The sequence below is a fragment of the Heterodontus francisci genome, chromosome 26 (assembly GCF_036365525.1).
Source record: "Heterodontus francisci isolate sHetFra1 chromosome 26, sHetFra1.hap1, whole genome shotgun sequence".
Lineage (NCBI taxonomy): Eukaryota > Metazoa > Chordata > Chondrichthyes > Heterodontiformes > Heterodontidae > Heterodontus > Heterodontus francisci.
Window position 1 is genome coordinate 23,149,161 of NC_090396.1, and position 20,957 is coordinate 23,170,117.

Genomic DNA, 20,957 nt, shown 5'->3' on the forward strand with positions numbered 1-20,957 from the left:
AACTTGCATTGATGTTCACTGGAACACTGCAGCAATCCCAGGACAGAGAGGTGAGCATGAGAGCAAGGGCGAGCGTTGAAATGGCCAGTAACCGGAAGCTCAGGGTCCTGCTTTCGGACTGAGCGGAAGTGTTCCACAAAGTGGTCACCCAGTCTGCGTTTGGTCTCCCCAATGTAGAGACGACCATATTGTGAGCAGCGAATACAGTATACTACATTGAAAGTAGTACAGTAAATCACTGCTTCACCCGAAAGGAGTGTTTGGGGCCTGGGATAGTGAGGAGAGAGGAGGTAAATGGGCAGGTATTACACCTCCTGCGATTGCAGGGGAAGGTGCCATGGGAAGGGGACGAGGTGGTGGGGGTAATGGAGGAGTGTACCAGGGTGACGCAGAGGGAGCGATCCCTTCGGAATGCTGACAGGGGAAGGGAGGGGAAGATGCATTTGGTAATGGCATCATGCTGGAGATGGCGGAAATGGCAGAGGATGATCCTTTGGATATGGGGGCTGATGGGGTGGAAAGTGAGGACAAGGGGAACCCTGTCGCGGTTCTGGGAGGTAGGGGAAGGGGTGAGGGTAGAGGTGCAGGAAATGGGCTGGACACAGTTGATGGCCCAGTCAACCACAGTGGGGGGGGGGGTGGAAGCGCCATCATGGAAGGTAGCATCATCAGAGCAGATGCGTCGGAGACGGAGAAACTGGGAGAATGGAATTGAGTCCTTACAGGAGGCAGGGTGTGAAGAAGTGTAGTCGAGGTAGCTATGAGAGCCTTTTAACTACCTTATCGACTTGTCTTGCTACCTTCAGAAATCTGTGGATATGCACTCTAGGGTCAGTCTACGCCTCTACACATCAGCATCCTACCACTTATTGTGTACTGCCTTGCCTTTCCCAAATGAATTACCTCGCATTTGTCCAGATGGAATTTCTTCCCGAAGCCTCGCCATCTCTCTTCCCTCCTTTAAGATACTTGTTAAAACCTACCTCTGACCAAGCTTTTGGTCACTAGTCCCAGTATCAATTTTTGTCTGAATGTTCCTGTGGAGCACCTTAGAACGTTTTACCATTTTACAATCATTATAAATACAAGTTGCTCCTGTAATTAATGCGATCAACAAAACAAGCAAAGCAGCAGACAGGTAATTGCACCCCCAAACATTTTCAGTTCCTCCTCAATATACAGTTGATAGCAGGAAGTTTCAGCTGCTAGTTCATCTTCCAGTGCTTAATGCTACACCAGACTATAGCATAAATATATTACAACAGCTGTTTTTGAAAACTTTCCCACCATAAGCTAATCAAGACTATTTGTTCAAAGAGTCTATTTCGTGTCTAACTATAGCAAGCAGAACTTAATGACAGAAACCATAACCTTCCGGCAGCGGAGTGGAGAGGAGTGGACCTGTGGGGAGAACGCTGAGAACAGAGCCAATAAATTGAACCCAAGGATAGAGGCCCACTCACTTACCTTCTGGGAGCGGAGAAGAGAGCAGTCCAGGCACGCTGGAGTTTGTAAACAAAGTGAGCAGTGGCATCACAGTAAAGCAACAAGGTGATTGGTTGGTGAGTAACTGCTGTTAGCGAATAACTCTAAATAGCTGGGTTAGTAACCAACGTAAAGAGAAAGGTCTACAGTTTTTTAATATAGCAGGTAGTGTTTTTTTTTTAGGGAATCAAGGTCCCGAGTGTAAATAATCTAATTTTTGGGTAATTTAAGGCGATAAATTAGGGGTAAGTCATGGCAGGACAGCTCAGCAACGTGGAGTGCTCCTCCTGTGCAATGTGGGAAATCAGGGACACTTCCAGAGTCCAGGGTGAACACGTGTGCAGGAAGTGTCGCCAGCTGCAGCTACTCGAAATCCGCGTTTCGGATCTGCAGCAGCGGCTGGAGACACTGTGGAGCATCCACGAGGCTGAGATCATTGTGGATAGCATGTACAGGGAGGTGGTCACACCGCAGGTAAAGACTGCTCGGGCAGAAAGGGAATGGGTGACTGCCAGGCAGAGTAGAAGAGCTAGGCAGGTAGTGCAGGAGTCCCCTGGGTCCATCTCCCTTTCACAGATTTTCTACTTTGGATACTGTTGGGAGAAGATAGCTTCTCAGGGAAATGCAGCAAGAGCCAAGTCTGTGGCACCACAAATGGCTCAGCTGCACAGGAGGGGAGGAAATTAAGTGGAAGAGCTATAGTGACAGGGGATTCATCGCAAGAGGTACAGATGGGCATTTCTGTGGCCGCAAACGTGACTCCAGGATGGTATGTTGCCTCCCTGGTGCTAGGATCAAGGATGTCATGGAGCAGCTGCAGGACATTCTGAAGGGGGAGGGTGAACAGTCAGAGGTCATGGTACACACTGGTACCAATGACATAGGTAGAAAGAGGGATGAGGTCCTGCAACAAGAATTTAGGGAGCTAGGTAACAGATTAAAAAGCAGGACCTCAAAAGGCTGTAATCTTTGGATTACTCCGAATGCCACATGCTAGTGAGTATAGGATTAGGAGGATAGAGCAGATGAATGCGTGGCTGAGGAAATGGTGCAGGCTTTAGTTTCCTGGATCACAGCGTCTGTTTCTGGCAAAGGTAGAACGTGTACAAGTTGGACGGGTTGCACCTGAACCAGTATGGGACCAACATCCTTGCTGGGAGGTTTGCTAGTGCTGTTGGGTGGCTAAACTAATTTGGTAGGGGGATGGGATACAGAGTGGGGGTACAGCAGACAGGGTGATGCACAGTCAAATGTAAAATAGAAACAAAGTCAGTCTGGAAGGCAGAGCAAATATAGAACTGTTAAGGCACAAGTGAAAAATGCAAGGCTGGATTGCATCTATTTTAATGCAAGGAGTCTTATGAATAAGGCAGATGAATTGAGGGCGATCATTAGCACAAGGGGTCAATTGATCAAGGAGTCAATTACTGCAGGGATGATATCTTGGAAGATTCCCCAAATGAGGCCATATGGGTAGAACTTAAAAACAAAAAGGGGACAATCACTTGGCTGGGAGTGTACTACAGGCCTCCAAACAGTCAGGGAGAGATAGAGGAGCAGATATGTAGGCAAATCTCAGAGAGGTGTAAAAATAATAGTGTAATAGTAGGGGATTTCAACTTCCCCAGTATCAACTGGGATAGTCTTAGTGCAAAAGGCTTAAAGGGGGCAGAATTCGTAAAGTGCACACAGGAGAGCTTTTTGAGCCAGCATGTAGAAAGTCCCACAAGAGAAGGGGCAGTACTGGACCTAATCCTAGGGAATGATGCCGGACAAGTGGTAGAAGTGTCAGTGGGGGAGCATTTTGGGGATAGTGACCTTAACTCTAAGATTTAAGGTAGTTACAGAAAAGGACAAAGATGGACCAGAAATAAAAGGTACTGAATTGGGGGAAGGCCGATTTCAATATGATAAATCAGGATCTGGCCAAAGTGAACTGGGAGCAGCTACTTGTAGGAAAGTCTACATCAGGCCAGTAGGAGTCAAAGAGGAAATAGTGAGGGTTCAGAGCCAACATATATCCGTTAAGGTGAAGGGTAGGACCAACAAGTTCAAGGAACCCTGGATGTCAAGGGATATAGAGGATTGGATCAGGGAAAAAAAAAAGGCTTATGGCAGATTCAGAGCGCTGAAAACAGTGGTGGCACTAGAGTATAGAAAGTGTAGGGGGGGGGGTGCTTAAAAAGTAATTAGGAGAGCCAAGAGGGAACATGAAAAAACACTGGTGGACAAGATAAACGAAAATCCCAAGGCGTTTTATAAGTATATTAAGGGCAAGAGGATAACCAGGGAAAGAGTAGGGCCCATTAGGGACAAACGTGGCAGTGTGCAGAGCCACAGGACATAGGTGAGGTTTTAAATGATTACTTTTCATCTGTGTTTACTATGGAGAAGGACGATGCAGGTGTAGAGATCAGGGAGGGGGATTGTGATATACTTGAACATATTAGCATTAAAAGGGTGGTAGTGTTAGCAGTATTAGCAGCCTTAAAAGTAGATAAACCCCCAGGCCCAGATTAGATGTACCCCAGGCTGCTATGCGAGGCAAGGGAGGAGATAGCAGGGGCTCTGACAAATTTTCAAATCCTCTCTGGCCACAGGACAGGTGCCAGAGGATTGGAGGACAGCGAATGTGGTACCTTTATTTAAGAAGAGTAGCAGGGATAAACCAGGTAATTATAGGCCATGGAGTCGATCAGTGGTAGGGAAACTATTGGAAAAAAATCTGAGTGATAGGATTATTCTCCACTTGGAGAGGCAGGGATTAATCAAGGATAGTTAGCATGGCTTTGTCAGGGGGAGATCGTGTCTAACTAACTTGATTGAATTTTTTGAGGCGGTGAGTAGATGTGTAGATGAGGGTAAAGCAGTTGATGTAGTCTACAGAGACTTCAGTAAGGCTTTTGTTAAGGTCCCGCATGGGAGATTGGCTAAGAAGGTAAGAGCCCATGGGATCCAAGATTGGCTTAGTGGCAGGAGGCAGAGGGTGATGGTCGAGGTTTGTTTTATGATTGGAAGCCTGTGACCAGTGGTGTACCACAGGGTTCGATGCTGGGACCCTTGCTGTTTGTAGTGTACATTAATGATTTGGACGTGAATATAGGAGGTATGATCGCAGAACCGCAACTTCGCAGATGCCACGAAAATTGGTGGTGTTGTGAATAGTGAGGAGGAAAGCCTTAGATTACAGGATGATATAGATGGGCTGGTAAAATGGGCGGAGCAGTGGCATTTGAGTTTAATCCTGAGAAGTGTGAGTTGGGAGGACTAACAAGGCAAGGGAATATACAATGGATGGTAGGACCCTAGGAAGTAGAGGGTCAGAGGGACCTTGGTGTACTTGTCCCATAGATCACTGAAGACAACAGCACAGGTAGATAAGGTGGTTAGGAAGGCATATGGGATACTTGCCTTTATTAGCCGAGGCATAGAATATAGGAGCAGGGAGGTCATGATGGAGCTGTGTAAAACGCTAGTTAGGCCACAGCTGGAGTACTGTGTACAGTTCTGGGCACCACACTATAGGAAGGATGTGATTGCCCTGGAAAGGGTGCTGAGGAGATTCACCAGGATGTTGCCTGGGCTGGAGCATTTCAGCTATGAAGAGAGACTGAAAAGGCTAGGGCTGTTTTCCTTGGAGCAGAGACAGGGGGGACATGATTGAGGTATACAAAATTATGAGAGGCATTGATAGGTTAGATAGTAAGAAACATTTTCCCTTAGCGAAGGGGTCAATAACCAGGGGGGGGGTTATGGTTTAAGGTAAGGGCAAGAGGTTTAGAGGAGATTTGAGGAAAAGTGTTTTCACCCAAAGGGTGGTTAGAATCAGGAACGCACTGCCTGAAGAGGTGGTGGAGGCAGGAACCATTACAACATTTAAGAAGTATTCAGATGAGCACTTGAAACACCATAGCACACAAGGCGGCCAAGGGCTGGAAAACGGGATTAGAATAGTTAGGTCTTGGATGGCCGGCACAGACATAATGGGCTGAAGTGCCTGTTTCTGTGCTGTATGACTATGACTCTATGACAATGTTTCCCAATAAATACAGGAGCCTTTCTCCAGCAAAATGCAGAGTCCAGTAGAGTTACAAAATTATGTGCATAAAATCAATCCCAGTCACATACAACAGGGACTGACAGAGGAAATACACAATCATCTCCATTCTGGCCAGGAATAGTAGTGTGCAACCCTGTTTGTCATTAACACAGTGAGCACAAAGAGAACCCCCAACCCCCTCCCCAATTTTTGGGCAGAAAAAAAAAAAAAAGAGGCTTTGGCATAATCTTTTGCCAAGAATAAATTCAGGAGGGAAGCTGGATCTTTTTTGGCCCAAATTATGTAACCTGATGTATCAGTGCCAGAATTGGCAAATTTAGCTTTTTAGGTATTTGTTAAATAATTGGATTTTTTTTTTTTACATATATCATTTAAACAGCCCATGATTTTATTTATTGCCCCTGTCAATGCTCAGTTTTCTAATGACCTTCCAGCACTTTCCAATATCCACAGATATAGCAATTTTACACACAAGGGAGTCATAAATAATCTATTTACCCTGTACTTTTCCATTTCCCCAGACAGCACTGTGTGTAAAGAGGTCACTGAGCCATCTGATTAGGGGAATCATCTTTTTTAAAAAAAACTTTAAATGTAACGAGAACTGGCTGGCAGGTGCTGTTTTTCCTGACCAAAAAGCTCAAATATATTTGGTACATAATAAACAACTAGCTAAAGAAATATTCATATTGGGCTGTATTACCTTTCTAGATTCTGGTGCTGTCAAACAGCTACATTCGATTGGGTCCTAAAAATTCAGAGACGGCCAAAGTGGATATGGGCTTAAATCATTACAATTCCTAGGACTAGGAAGTGGTATTAAGTCAATCAAGCTGCTCCTTCTTTAAAGATCAACACACTTGTCAGGTTCTCTCAATAATTGCAACTGATGAACCAATGATCTTTTGCTCCAAATAAATTTTTTTTTTTTTTTTTAAATGTTTACATATTTTTGTGCCAGTTTTAAGTACCACTTTCCTACAACAGTGACTACACTTCAAAAGTACTTCATTGGCTATAAAGCACTTTGAGACGTCCAGTGGTGGTGAAAAGCACTATATAAATGCATGTCTGTTACTTTCCTCCGACTGTCTACTAATTTTATGATACTCAAAAATGGGATCAGAAAAACATCCCCCAAAAGAAACTTTAAACAATCCTTGAGCATGAGCATTGGAGCATCCTAAAATATAACGTAGCTTGCCAGTTAACTTACATTTCTGTTTTCAGGTAAACCATTATACCAGCCTACAAAAGTTCTTGCTGAATAGACACCCAGTAGATTCTCCCCGGGAATGTCAAGAGTTCGATTAGCTTCAGCTCCATAGGTCTAGGATGACAAAGTTTATTGAGTCAGTAACAAAATAATGCGTGCCTTTATATCGTACCGCAGCTGGTAGAAACACTGAATACAATGAATAACTGAAGTGCAGTGGTTGGCACCTAGCCAAATAAAAGCAAAAAAGCGATTCACCAAGGATCAAGATCAGGCCATGAAGGAGAAAACGGCCGTTGATTGACATTTCCAACAGAGCTGCTAGGCTCAGTGTTGGAGTTTAGAATAGCCAAACCATTTCACTTTATGTATGTCTGGAGACCGGTAAATATTCAGCAAGTTAATAACTGTTTCTTACCAGTATCAGAGCATGATATGCCTGTTTCAGCTCCTCTATGCTTACATCCTTCCCAACAGTAACATTGCCATAAAATGAACAGCGATCATGATGTGCTGTCTGGGTGAACGCATTAATGACATTCTGTAGGGTGGAAACATAATGAGCAAGTTACAATTGAGGCGGGAGGAATGCACTGTTAATTCAATCCCACTTCTCCACAGGTCACAACATATTTAAAGTTTTTCCACTTAATACAGGCAATCATATACACTATTTTTCCCAGAACAACACATAATAACCAGGTTTCTCTATTTAAAATGATCAGATTACAAAACAAGCCTTAATTAGTAATGAAGTAAAATGTAAATACACAGATCAAATTTTCAATAATCCCAACATTAAATTTTAAAGTCCCCTTTTTTTTTACCTTAGCATCTCACACTCACGCACACATACACATACACATATATGTTGAACAGTTAACTGGAAAAATAAAAAGGGATTTTTGGACCAGAGCTGTGTTGCAGACAAAAAGCATCTGGGTTAACTACTTGCTCGTTTTTGAAGGGAACAGTAGATGAGATATGTTGTTCCAAACTGGCACAGTCTAACCTCTGAGCACATGTAGACAGATCACTAGAAACTTCCAGAACAGTTCTTTCCAGGCAGCATTGAGAATTATTTTTAGCAGGCCATCTTCAACTACAGGAAACAAGATGAACTGACACAACGGACTAGAGTCTTTTAAGGAATTGCTGGAAAACAAAGCTGGGTTGTGGTCTTTTTTTTTCTTGACATCTTCAGACTTTTACTTTCTGGAGTGAGTGGAGATAAAGTAAACACGCACACTCTGACCAACGACCAGAAAGCTTGTCAGTTTTCTGCCCATCCCAGGGGCTCTGCTACAACTGGGAGCGTCCAATCAAAGGAGCGCTCGGCACTTTTCTGCCCATTACTAGGGTTTCCACTGCAAACCAAACCCAAGCCATGTGACAACCAATAACACTGTTCCCAAATAAGTTCTTTCAGTGTCCTCGATTAAGAATATTTTGCAGTTTATTTTGTTAAAAATATTTTCAAAGGAATTTATAATTAAACTTCCATAACACATTGATTCCTTAAGGGGTCATTACTGAAAAGAGCTATTTCATGCAACATGAGTTAGCGCTAAGTCATCCAAAACTCTGCTGCCTGTGTCTTAACTCACACTGCCCCATTTCCCTATCACCCCTGTGCTCACTGACCTACATTGGCTCCCAGTCAAGCAACATCCTGACATTAAAATTCTCATCCTTGTTTTCAAATCCCTCCATGGCCTCACCAATCACCACCTCTGTAATCTCCTCCAGCCCCACAACCCTCCAAGATATCTTCGCGCCTCTAATTCTGGCCTCTTGTGCATCCCTAATTGTAATTGCCCCACCATTGGTGATTTCAATTGCCTAGGCTCCAAGCTCTGGAATACCCTCCCTAAACCTTCCCACCTCACTTTTTTCCTTTAGGACACTCCTTAAAACCTATTTCTTTGACGAAGCTTTTGATCATCTAACCCAATGGGCTGGAGTTTACCTTAGGCGGACGGGAATTCGCCACAGGCGTAAAAGTTGGTGGCGAGCCCGCTTCCGCCTAGCCCGCGGATCCGTCCCACATTTTACGGGTCCCCGGGCTTTAACTGTTCAGAGGCGGGACTTCCACCTATTTGAGGGAGGAAGTCCTGCCTCAGTGAGCTGCCAGCCAATCAATGGGCTGGCAGCGCCACCAGGAGCGGTGGCCACTGCTGGGACTGCAGCCCAGCCAACCAGCTGGAGCCAGGAGTGAAGGTAAGTTGGGCATGCCACACTAGGGAGATCGGTCCTTCCCTGGTGAGGCTGCAGTGGTCGTTTGGGGGGGGGGGGGGTGGTAAAAGAGAGCGGGCCACCCCTCAATCGGACATCCTGTAAAATACCCGTGGAGGCGGGCAAGGGCCCTTAAGCGGCCACTTAAGGGCCTTGATTGGCCTCGGGCAGGTGGGCTTGTCTCTCTCCCCCACCCACCCGCCATAATGTTGACCGGAGGCGGGAGTGGGGCAGGTAGGCCTCCCAGAGCCTCCCGCTCAACTTTACGCCGCCCCCACGCCACCATCCATATCACTGGAGTGACATAAAATTCAGCCCAATATCTCCTTTTGTGGCTCGGTGTCATACTGTTTTATAACGCTCTTGTAAAGCACCTTGGAACATTTTACTACATTAAAAGGTGCAATATAAATATAACTTGTTCTTATGGTGGCTGATCTGTTTCCTATGTTTGCACATTGTTGCATAAGATTATGCAAGCAAAGAGATAACAGCAAAAAATGGTTAATAACCACATTTATTTCTTCATTAATAACTGGAAAAAAATGGTTTCTTTATATAATGCAAAGGGCACCTCCCCCATCCATCAAGAGCAGGCAACTTACTACAGTGTATATTCCAAGTGAATTATTTAAAAAAAACTTGAACTGAAGATTTTCTAGATTTGTTTTACTACTTAAAATGTTATAGGTCAATGTAGACATCTGCAGACTGGCCCATATAACCTTGTAGATTACATGTGCGAGGAGTTTTAACCATCAGCTACAAGCTTTCAGCACTACACTATTTTACTGTGGAAGATCTCCCGTACTGTTTATTCACAGCAGTTCAAAAGATACAATGTGCAAATGATACAATTTCTCTTTATAAAAGGTTTAGCCTACAACATATAAGCAACACCAAAAAATCTCATATGCATGGAGAGCAGATACATGAATCCAACAATCTACCACAGCCTTCATAAGGAGTGATTTCACCTTTCCAAAAATTACAACCACACCAATAAGTGTATTACAGAAAGATTAAATTAAGCCTAATTAAGGGCACTTCTACAGTAACAATGCCAAGACAGGCCAGCATCTACTTTGTAATTATTTTTTTTTAAATGAGGTAGAGATTATCTTAAAATTAGACCACCAAATGAATAGAAACGAATAGAATCACAGCTGTCAACTTTATTGTGCTTGGATGTAAAACTATTTCAATTTATGAAAATTTATGTTTAAGGCATTTTACATATCCATTTTTATCTTTTCAATGATCTACAATTAATAGCATTTGACATTGGGCACTGCTTTGAGTATATGAATTACAGTTCAATTCTGTAAATGGCTGAATCTTCCTCCACACCATCTAAGGTTGACAGCCAAATCCTGTTCAATGCTGATGAGACACTGGACTAACCTTCACTTCTGGATGGTCAGGAGCAACACCAAATCTTACAAGGCCAAAGGGGACTGGCAGTTTCTCATAAATGTCAACCACAGCCGATTCATAGTACTGGAACACAAGAATAAAAACAGAAAATTTACAAAATGTACTGCCCCTCTCTATCGTAATATTGTAAATTTCAAGATTTACTATGTAGTGACAAACTGACTAGAAATAATGCAGAAAAAGAGTAAACACTATTAAAATTTACAATTTCCGCCCCTCCACTACTTAGATAAAACAAATTCTGATTAGAAAGCAAATCACAAGTTTTAAAGGCACTCAAAGCATAAATGAAATAATTATCAGAAATTTCTAAAGTGTTTCCTGCAAAGTTGACAAAGGGAGCTTCAGAGAGGCTTATTTGCATCAAATGTAATTAACAAGGACTCTTAACATCTCTTTGCTTGACTCCAACAAGGGGGGAAAAAAAAAAGGAGATTTCCTCTGTGCATTTTGTTTGCATACAAAACTGCGAGCACATTCTTTAGAAACAGGTTTACAATTTTGTTATGCAGACAGAGAAATCTTTCCCAGCAAGTCCAGTAGGCAGGCTGGGCAGGGAGCGTGGAAGGTTTGGTAGGCTAAAGTGCATTTACTTTAATGCAAGAAGCCTTACAGGTAAGGCAGATGAACTCAGAGCATGGATCAGTACATGGGATTGTGATGTTATAGCTATTACAGAAACATGGTTGAGGGATGGGCAGGACTGGCAGCTCAATGTTCCGGGGTACCGATCCTTCCAGCATGACAGAGGCGGAGGTACGAGAGGAGGGGGAGTTGCACTATTGATTAGGGAGGACATCACGGCAGTACTTAGAGAGGATATCCCGGAGGGAATGTCCAGCGAGGCCATATGGGTAGAATTTAGAAATAAGAAAGGGGTGATCACTTTGATGGGATTATACTATAGGCCCCCAAATTGTGCGCGGGAAGTGGAGGAGCATATATGTAGGGAAATCACAGATAGGTGTAGGAATTATAGGGCTGTAATAGGTGGCGATTTTAACTTCCCTAATATTTACTGGGACTGCCTTAGTGCTGAGGGATCAGATGGGGAAGAATTTGTTAAGTGTGTCCAGGATAGTTTTCTGAAGCAGTATGTGGATGGCACTTATTTTTTATTTATTTTATTTAGAGATACAGCTCTGAAACAGGCCCTTCGGCCCACCGAGTCTGTGCCAACCATCAACCACCCATTTATACTAATCCTACATTAATCCCATATTCCTACCCCATCTCCACCTTTCCTCAATTCCCCTACCACCTACCTATACCAGGGGCAATTTATAATTGCCAATTTACCTATCAACCTGCAAGACTTTGGCTGTGGGAGGAAACCAGAGCAACCGGCGAAAACCCACGCGGTCACAGGGAGAACTTGCAAACTCCGCACAGGCAGTACCCAGAATTGAACCTGGGTCGCTGGAGCTGTGAGGCTGCGGTGCTAACCCCTACTAGAGAAGGGGCTACACTCGACCTCCTCTTAAGAAATGAGGATGGGCAGGTGGTTGATGTGTCAGTGGGGGAGCACTTTGGGACCAGTGACCATAACTATTAGCTTCAAGATAGTTATGGAAAAGGATTAGGACTGGCCCTCAGGTTGAAGTCCTAAATTGGGGGAAGGCTAATTTCAATGGTATCAGACAGGAACTCTCAAAGGTTGAATGGGAGAGGCTGTTTACAGGTAAAGGGACGTCTGGCAAGTGGGAGGATTTTAAAAGTGAGATAGGAAGAGTTCAGGGCCGGCATGTTCCTGTTAGGTGGAAGGGCGAGGCTGGCAAGTTTAGGGAACCTTGGTTGACGAGGGATATTGAGGGTCTGGTCAGGACAAAGAAGGAGGCATATGTCAGGTATAGGCAGCTGGGATCAAGCGAGTCCCTCAAGGAGTATAGGGGATGTAGGAGTACACTTGAGGAAATTAGGAGGGCGATAAGGGGCCATGAGAATTCCCTACAGATAAAATAAAGGAGAATCCTAAAAGATTCTACAAGTAGATTAAGAGTAAAAGGATAGCTAGGGAGAGAGTAGGTCCCCTTAAGGATCAGCGTGGCAATCTATGTGTGGAGCCACGGGAAATGGGCGAGGTCTTAAATGAATATTTCTCGCCCGTATTTACCGTGGAGGTGGTCATGGACGTTAGTGAGTTCAAGGGAGGGAACATCGATATCCTGAAGCATATCAACATTACAAAGGAGGTGGTGTTGGAGGTTTTGAAGTGTATTAAGGTGGATAAATCCCCAGGGCCTGACTAGGTATATCCTAGAATGCTATGGGAAGCAAGGGAGGAGACTGCTGGGGCCCTGGCAGAGACTTTTATATCATTGTTAGCCACGGGTGAGGTACCAGAAGACTGGAGGATAGCTAATGTTGTGCCTTTATTTAAGGGCAGCAGAGATAAGCCAGGGAACTACAGGCCGGTGAGCCTTACATCAGTGGTGGGAAAGTTATTGGAAGGGATTCTGAGAGACAGGATTTATATGCATCTGGAAAGGCATGGTCTGATTAGGGATAGTCAGCATGGCTTTGTGCGTGGGAAATCATGTCTCACGAATTTGATTGAGTTTTTCGAGGAGGTGACCAAGAGGATTGACAAGGGCAGGGATCGGTGCTGGGCCCTCTGTTGTTTGTCATATATATTAATGACTTGGATGTGAATGTAAGGGGCACGATTAGAAAGTTTGCAGATGACACCAAAATTGGTGGTATAGTGGACAGTGAAGAAGGTTGTCTAAGGTTACAACAGGAGATAGATCAACTGGGAAAGTGGGAAAGGGAGTGGCAAATGGAATTTAATGCAGACGAGTGTGAAGTGATGCATTTTGGGAAGTTAAACCAGGGCAGGACATATACAGTGAATGGCAGGGCCCTGGGGAGTGTTCTTGCAGGTTGATAGGGAAATTGGCAATTGTAAATTGCCCCTAGTGTAGGTAGGTGGTTAGGGAATTGAGGGGATGTGGTAGGGAATATGGGATTAATGTAGGATTAGTATAAATGGGTGGTTGATGGTCGGCACAGACTCGGTGGGCCGAAGGGCCTGTTTCAGTGCTGTATCTCTAAATAAAAAATAAAATAAATATCCCATTCCGTCAACTGTCTGAGACTGAACCAGACTGTTTACAATCTTGGTGTCATATCTGACTCAGATGAGCTTCCTACCTCATAAATCTGCCAGCACTAAGGCCATCTATTTCCAACTCTAACAAGCATCAACTTCACCTCTGCCTCAGCTCATCTACTGCTGAAATCCTCATTCATAGCTTTGTTACCTCTAGACTAGACTATTCCAATTCACTCCTGACTGGCCTCCAACAGTCAATCCTCTCTAAAGTGAAGGTCATCCAAAACTCTGCGATGTCCTTACCTGCACCTTCACCTTTTACCTCTGTACTCACTGACCGACAGTGACTCCCAGTCAAGCAATACCTCGATTTTAAATCTCATTCTTGTTTTCAAATCCTTCCATGACCTTGCCCCTCCCTATCTGTTAATCCCTCCAGCCCCACAACCCTCTAAGATATCTGTACTCCTCTAATTCTGCCCTCGAGCAACCCAAATTTTAATTGCTCCACAATTGGTGGCTATGCCTTCAGGTACCTAGGCACCAAGGTCTGCAATTTCCTCTAAACTTCTCCACCTCTCTTTCTTCATTTAAGACGGTCCTTAAATCCTACCTCTTTGGCCAAGCTTTTCGTTATCTGCCCTAATATCTCCTTATGTGGTTCAGTGTCTAATTTTGCTTTATAACACTCCTGTGAGCATCTTGGGACATATTATGATAAAGATGTTATATAAATACAAGTTGTTTTCTTTAAGTATTATTTACTTAACCAAGCTGAAAATAGATGCTTGATAGCAGTAGAAATCTTCAGACGAAGAAGCAATACATATGCACTGCTGCATTTTCCTTTATACAAGATTACCTTAAGCAGGTGTTGGGCAGTGTAGAAACCTGCGGGACCACTACCAATGATACAAATTTTAAGCTCAGGATGCACTACTGAGGACAACCCACGCACTCCTAAATTGAAAACATGGAGACACACGTTATTGCACTAAGTTACAATGCATCCAAGACTGACTTGGACTGCAAGAATTAAATTCAAGTTAGTATGTTTAAAAAAAAGAGAGATCATGGGCTATATATTAAAATATTGATACATGTGCTTTACATTCATGTGAAATTTAATTTAGAAAGACGCAACAGGCAGGATGCCTTACATACACTACTTTTTACAAATATTTCACTTCATTGAAATCCACTGCCCCAATGTTATTTGAAAATGTGAATTACAGCTTACGGCACTTAACACCCGATGGCTCCAAGTTGAAGTTTTGGCATTTTAATCTGCAAGTCGAACAGTATTACTAGTAAACAGCAGCAAAAATTGACACTTACTGGCAGACAAGAAAAAAAAACTCAGAAACCCCCACCCCATACACCAATTACATCCAGTGCAATAGCACACTGAGATAAATTAAAAGACCTCAGATTATTGGCAGAAATCACAATTAAATAAAGGAACCTGTACAACATTACATAGACATTTTAAAGTAAACAAATAATTGCTCTATTCAAACTCAAGAACACAGCCTCTCAATAAAATATTTAAAGAAACTCGATTCATCAGACTCTATACAGGCACAGCAACTAGATAGACTTCTACAGTGCTGGTTCATTCTCAGAGAAGTGATCTCCATGTGCCACTCTCCTATACATCTGGTACTGGCCTCCTGTAGTCTGTTACATGAAATAGAAGAAACAAACATTCTGGAAATGGAGCTAGCATCTGTAATGAGAAGAAAAAATGCAGTTTGTTTTAGGGAGTGCACACTTCCTTACATACATGAGCCAGGACACAGTAATTCAGCAGAAAACAAGACTAGCGAAAAAATGCAGATGCTGGAATTGCTGCATGGAGAATGGTATTGGTTTATGAGCAAGTGGCCATCAATAGCTGATAAATAATTGAAAGTTTTCTTTCAATTTACAGGATCGAGACAAAAATCCCAAATATTGGTCTGTTGTAGACTAATTGATAGAGATTGATCGTTACTAGTCAACACCACGATCATTCCATCATGTCACTTGGCAGGATGGTAGAAAAGAAACTAGCTGGACCTTGGGCCCTTTTACTCCCCTCTAACAATTCCAATGTTCCTAATTGTTTTTATATTACACCAAGACCAATGTTAGCACCCTTAACCCAGTTCTTACAGTGCTGGCTACAGTCCAACAGCAACTGCTTTTCACACAAACATTGCCTGCAACCTTTATAGCACCACAGGATTAAACAAGATGTCGTCATTTTTTTTTAAATGGGTTGGGGCCGACCATGACTCATGGCCCTCCTGCCTTGGGCACTATGGCATTGAAAGGATGAATGAGAATGGACAGAGACTGCTTGAGTTGCGTACCTATCATAACCTCTACATCACCAACTCGTTCTTTCATAATAAACCCTGTCACCAGGTTTCTTGGAGGCACCCATAATGATCATGTCGTTGGCACCAGCTGGACCTCATCGTCACAAGGCAAGCCTCTTTAAAAGCGTTCAAACCACACGCAGCTTCCACAGTGCGGACTGCGACACCGACCACACCCTAGTGTGCAAGGTTAGACTCAAACCAAAGAAGCTGCATCACTCCAAGCAGAAGGGCTACCCACGCATCAACACGAGCAGAATCTCTTATCCACAGCGGTTACAAAAATTTCTAAATTCACGTGAAAAAGCCCTTCAAAACACTCCCACAGGGGATGCAGAGACCAAGTGGGCCCACATCAGAGACGCCATCTATGACTCAGCAATGACCACCTATTGCAAACGCATGAAGCGGAATGCAGACTGGTTTCAATCTCACTTTGAACAGCTGGAACCTGTCATAGCCGCTAAGCGCATTGCACTGCTGAACGACAAGAAAGCCCCCAGCGATTTAACATTCATAGCGCTTAAAACAGCCAGGCGCTGCGCAAATGACTACTGGCAACAGCTATGCAGTCATATTCAACTGGCCTCAGACACCGGAAACATCAGAGGAATGTATGATGGCATTGAGAGCTTTTGGGCCAACCATCAAGAAGGTTGCCTCCCTCAAATCGAAATCAGGGGACACAATCACTGACCAACGCAAGCAAATGGACCGCTGGGTTGAGCACTACCTGGAACCGTACTCCAGGGACAATGTTGTCACCGAGACCACCCTCAACGCAGCCCAGCCTCTGCCAGTCATGGATGAGCTGGACGTACAGCCAACAAAATCGTAACTCAGTAACGTCATTGATTCTCTAGCCAGCGGAAAAGCCCCTGGGAAGGACGGCATTACCCCTGAAATAATTAAGAGTGCTAAGCCTGCTATACTCTCAGCACTCTATGAACTGCTTTGCCTGTGCTGGGATGAGGGAGCAGTACCACAGGACATGCGCAATGCCAATATCACCAACCACTATAAAAACAAAGGTGACCGCGGTGACTGCAACAACTACCATGGAATCTCCCTGCTCAGCATAGTGGGGAAAGTCTTCGCTCGAGTAGCTTTAAACAGGCTCCAGAAGCTGGCCGAGCATGTCTACCCTGAGGCACAGTGTGGCTTTCGAGCAGAGAGATCGACCATTGACATGCTGTTCTCCCTTCGTCAGATACAGGAGAAATGCCGTGAACAACAGATGCTCCTCTACATTGCTTTCATTGATCTCACCAAAGCCTTTGACCTGGTCAGCAGACGTGGTCTCTTCAGACTACTAGAAAAGATCAGATGTCCACCAAAGCTACTAAGTATCATCACCTCATTCCATGACAATACAAAAGGCACAATTCAACATAGCGGCGCCTCATCAGACCCCTTTTCTGTCCGGCGTGGCATGAAACAGGGCTGTGTTCTCGCACCTACACTGTTTGGGATTTTCTTCTCCCTGCTGCTCTCACATGCGTTCAAATCTTCAGAAGGAGTTTTCCTCCACGCAAGATCAGGTGGCAGGTTGTTCAACCTTGCCCGTCTAAGAGCGAAGACCAAAGTACGTAAAGTCCTAATCAGGGAACTCCTCTTTGCTGACGATGCTGCATTAACATCTCACACTGAAGAGTGTCTGCAGAATCTCATCGACAGGTTTGCGGCTGCCTGCAATGAATTTGGCCTAACCATCAGCCTCAAGAAAACGAACATCATGGGGCAGGATGTCAGAAATGCTTCATCCATCAATATCGGCGACCACGCTCTGTGAGTGGTTCAAGAGTTCACCTACCTCGGCTCAACTATCACCAGTAACCCGTCTCTAGATGCAGAAATCAACAAGCGCATGGGAAAGGCTTCCACTGCTATGTCCAGACTAGCCAAGAGCGTGTGGGAAAATGGCACACTGACACGGAACACAAAAGTCCACATGTATCAAGCCTGTGTCCTCAGTACCTTGCTCTACGGCAGCAAGGCCTGGACAACATATGTCAGCCAAGAGTGACATCTCAATTCATTCCATCTTCGCTGCCTCCGGAGAATCCTTGGCATCAGGTGGCAGGACCGTATCTCCAACACAGAAGTCCTCGAGGCGGCCAACATCCCCAGCTTATACACCCTACTGAGTCAGTGGCGCTTGAGATGGTTTGGCCATGTGAGCCGCATGGAAGATGGCAGGATCCCCAAGGACACTTTGTACAGCGAGCTGGTCACTGATATCAGACCCACTGGTCGCCCATATCTCCGCTTTAAAGACGCTTGCAAACGCGACATGAAGTTCTGTGACATTGATCACAAGTCGTGGGAGTCAGTTGCCAGCAATCGCCAGATTTGGCAGGCAGCCATAAAGGCAGGGCTAAAGAGTGGCAAATCAAAAAGACTTAGCAGTTGGCAGGAAAAAAGACAGAAGCGCAAGGGGAGAGCCAACTGTGTAACAGCCCCGACAACCAATTTTATCTGCAGCACCTGTGGAAGAGTCTGTCACTCTAGAATTGGCCTTTATATCCACTCCAGGCACTGCTCCACAAACCACTGACCAACTCCAGGCGCTTACCCATTGTCTCCTGAGACAAAGAGGCCAAAGAAGAAGAAAAAGATTAAGGACACATTTTAAGCCACATAGAAACCTTCCCCTCCTCCCCTCCCCCCAAAACCCAGCCATACCACAGAACCTCCAGACACCACCAACACCCTCCCCCAGACCACAGAACTAGATCTCGGACTCCCCAGAAACTCCAGACCGCCTCCTCCTCCGGCCCACGGTGCCTCCGTGCACCAACTAACAGCACAGAAGCGCTGCTGTCTCACCGGAAAAGGCCGTGCTGCCGCTCACCCTGCGGTAAATCTCAGCTAGAAGAGCACCGACAGGCTGAGGGATTCTCATGGTGTGGTACGGCCCGGCTCCCCCACTGCCGCCTGGACTGCTCGCTCGCCCGGCTCCCCCACTGCCGCCCAGACTCCTCGCTCACCCGGACCGACTTCCTGGCTGACGTTATACCCTAACCCGAGGTCAAACAGCAGCTGGTCGCTGACACAAGACGTCATGTGACAGCGAGGAGGCGGTCCTTCGAATTCTGACCAATCAGAGTGCGTCTATCCTGAATCCAGCCCCGCCTCCGCCTGGGTAAATAAGAGATGTATTTCTATTGGTTAGTGGGGAGGGCAGATTATGAACCACGAATCGTGATTAGCTAGAACTGTTCTAGGGCCGGTCAATCACAGAGCTGTTGTTATTTAACTCACTCTAACCTGTCCCCCTCTGAATTTGAGGCACTCTGTTCTCTCAGGTCTAACCCCGACATGGTCATCAAACCTGCAGACAAGGGTGGTGCTGTTGTTATATGGCGTACCGACCTCTACCTTGCAGAAGCTCAACACAAACTCACAGACACTTCTTCCTACCTCCTCTGAACCATGACCCCACCACCGAACATCAAGCCACTGTCCAAAAGACTGTCACTGACCTCATCTCCTCTGGAGATCTTCCGTCTACAGCTTCCAACCTCATAGTCCCACAACCCCGGACAACTTAACTGGGACAAGTTGTAAATTGTCCCCTGTGGGTGTTGGCTGTGGTTAGGAGTCAGTATGAAGGGTTATCCCTGTCCACTGTATTCTGAATTTAGGGTGGGGAATGGCAGCCAGTGTATTGAGCTTTTTTGTGTGTGTTATCCACTGGGTGGCTTAACCCTGACCTGTGACTCCAGCTTGGGCCAGCAGTGCAGTAGTTTGAACCCATTACAGAAGCAGTCATTGGGTTAGACTGGGTGTTCAGCTGTAAGACATCGGTTTAAATCCAGAGGATTTACTCTGCATCTGACCCCTTGCTGTACCTGCTCTGGGAGTGCTTGGGTCAGTGAATGAACTTTACTCTGTACCTGACCCCTGGTGTTTGCACCCTGGTAGTGTTCGATGGGACATTGTAAAGGGAGCTTTGTTTTGTACCCAACCTGTGCTGTATCTGCCCTGGGAGCATTTGCGTCAGTGTCGAATGAAGTTTACTTTGTATCTACCCCGTGGTGTTACTGCGGTGGTAGTGTTCGATACAGCAGTGCAGAGGATGTTTTGTTCTGTATGGTGGTGCAGTGGTTAGCACCGCAGCCTCACAGCTCCAGCGACCCGGGTTCAATTCTGGGTACTGCCTGTGTGGAGTTTGCAAGTTCTCCCTGTGTCTGCGTGGGTTTCCTCTGGGTGCTCCGGTTTCCTCCCACGTGCCAAAGACTTGCAGGTTGATAGGTAAATTGGCCATTATAAATTGCCCCTCGTATAGGTAGGTGGTAGGGAAATATAGGGACAGGTGGGGATGTGGTAGGAATATGGGATTAGTGTACGATTAGTATAAATGGGTGGTTGATGGTCGGCACAGACTCGGTGGGCCGAAGGGCCTGTTTCAGTGCTGTATCTCTAAACTAAACTAAACCGGCTTCTACCTCCTCCCCAAAATCCACAAACTGGACTGTCACAGCAGATCCATTGTTTCAGCCTGTTCCTGCCCCACTGAACTTATTTCTTCCTATCTTGACTCTATCTTTTCTCCGCTGGTCCAGTCTCTTCCCACCTACATCTGTGACTCTTGTGATGCCCTACGTCATTTTGACAATTTCCAGTTTCCTGGTCCCAACCGCCTCCTCTTCACTATGGACTTCCAATCGCTCGACACCTCCATTCCCCACCAGGATGGTTTAAGGGCTCTCCGCTTCTTCCTTGAACAGAGGCCCAACCAGTCCCCATCCACCACCACCCTCCTCCACCTGGCTGGACTTGTTCTCACATTGAACAACTCCTTCAACTCCACTCACTTCCTTCAAGTAAAAGGTGTTGTTATGGGTACCCGTATGGGTCCTAGTTATGCCTGTCTTTTTGTGGGATATGTCGAGCATTCTTTGTTCCAGTCCTACTCAGGCTCCCTCCCCCAACTCTTTTTCCGGTACATTGATGACTGTATCGGTGCCGTTTCCTGCTCCCGCCCCGAACTGGAAAACTTTATCAACTTTGCTTCCAATTTCCACCCTTCTCTCATCTTTACATGGTCCATCTCTGACACTTCCCTTCCCTTCCTCGACTTCTCTGACTCCATCTCTG

General features: G+C 45.2%; 1 protein-coding gene across 6 annotated transcripts in view; it reads right to left on the bottom strand.

The window, feature by feature from the left end:
* Positions 1 to 18,869, bottom strand: part of fdxr (ferredoxin reductase) — a 77,968-nt gene extending 59,099 nt beyond the window's left edge. For all 6 annotated transcript variants that reach the window (XR_010977545.1, XR_010977544.1, XR_010977543.1 and 3 more), the window contains exons 1-5: positions 18,684 to 18,869; positions 14,351 to 14,448; positions 10,401 to 10,496; positions 7,180 to 7,302; positions 6,762 to 6,875 (exon numbers count right to left, since the gene is read on the bottom strand). Coding sequence is in view for 3 of the 6 variants with exons in the window: in XM_068057920.1 (XP_067914021.1) it covers positions 6,762 to 6,875; positions 7,180 to 7,302; positions 10,401 to 10,496; positions 14,351 to 14,448; positions 18,684 to 18,759 (507 nt within the window). In the remaining 3 variants the exon portion in view is untranslated. The remainder of the gene's footprint in view (positions 1 to 6,761; positions 6,876 to 7,179; positions 7,303 to 10,400; positions 10,497 to 14,350; positions 14,449 to 18,683) is intronic.
* Positions 18,870 to 20,957: the final 2,088 nt, after the last annotated feature.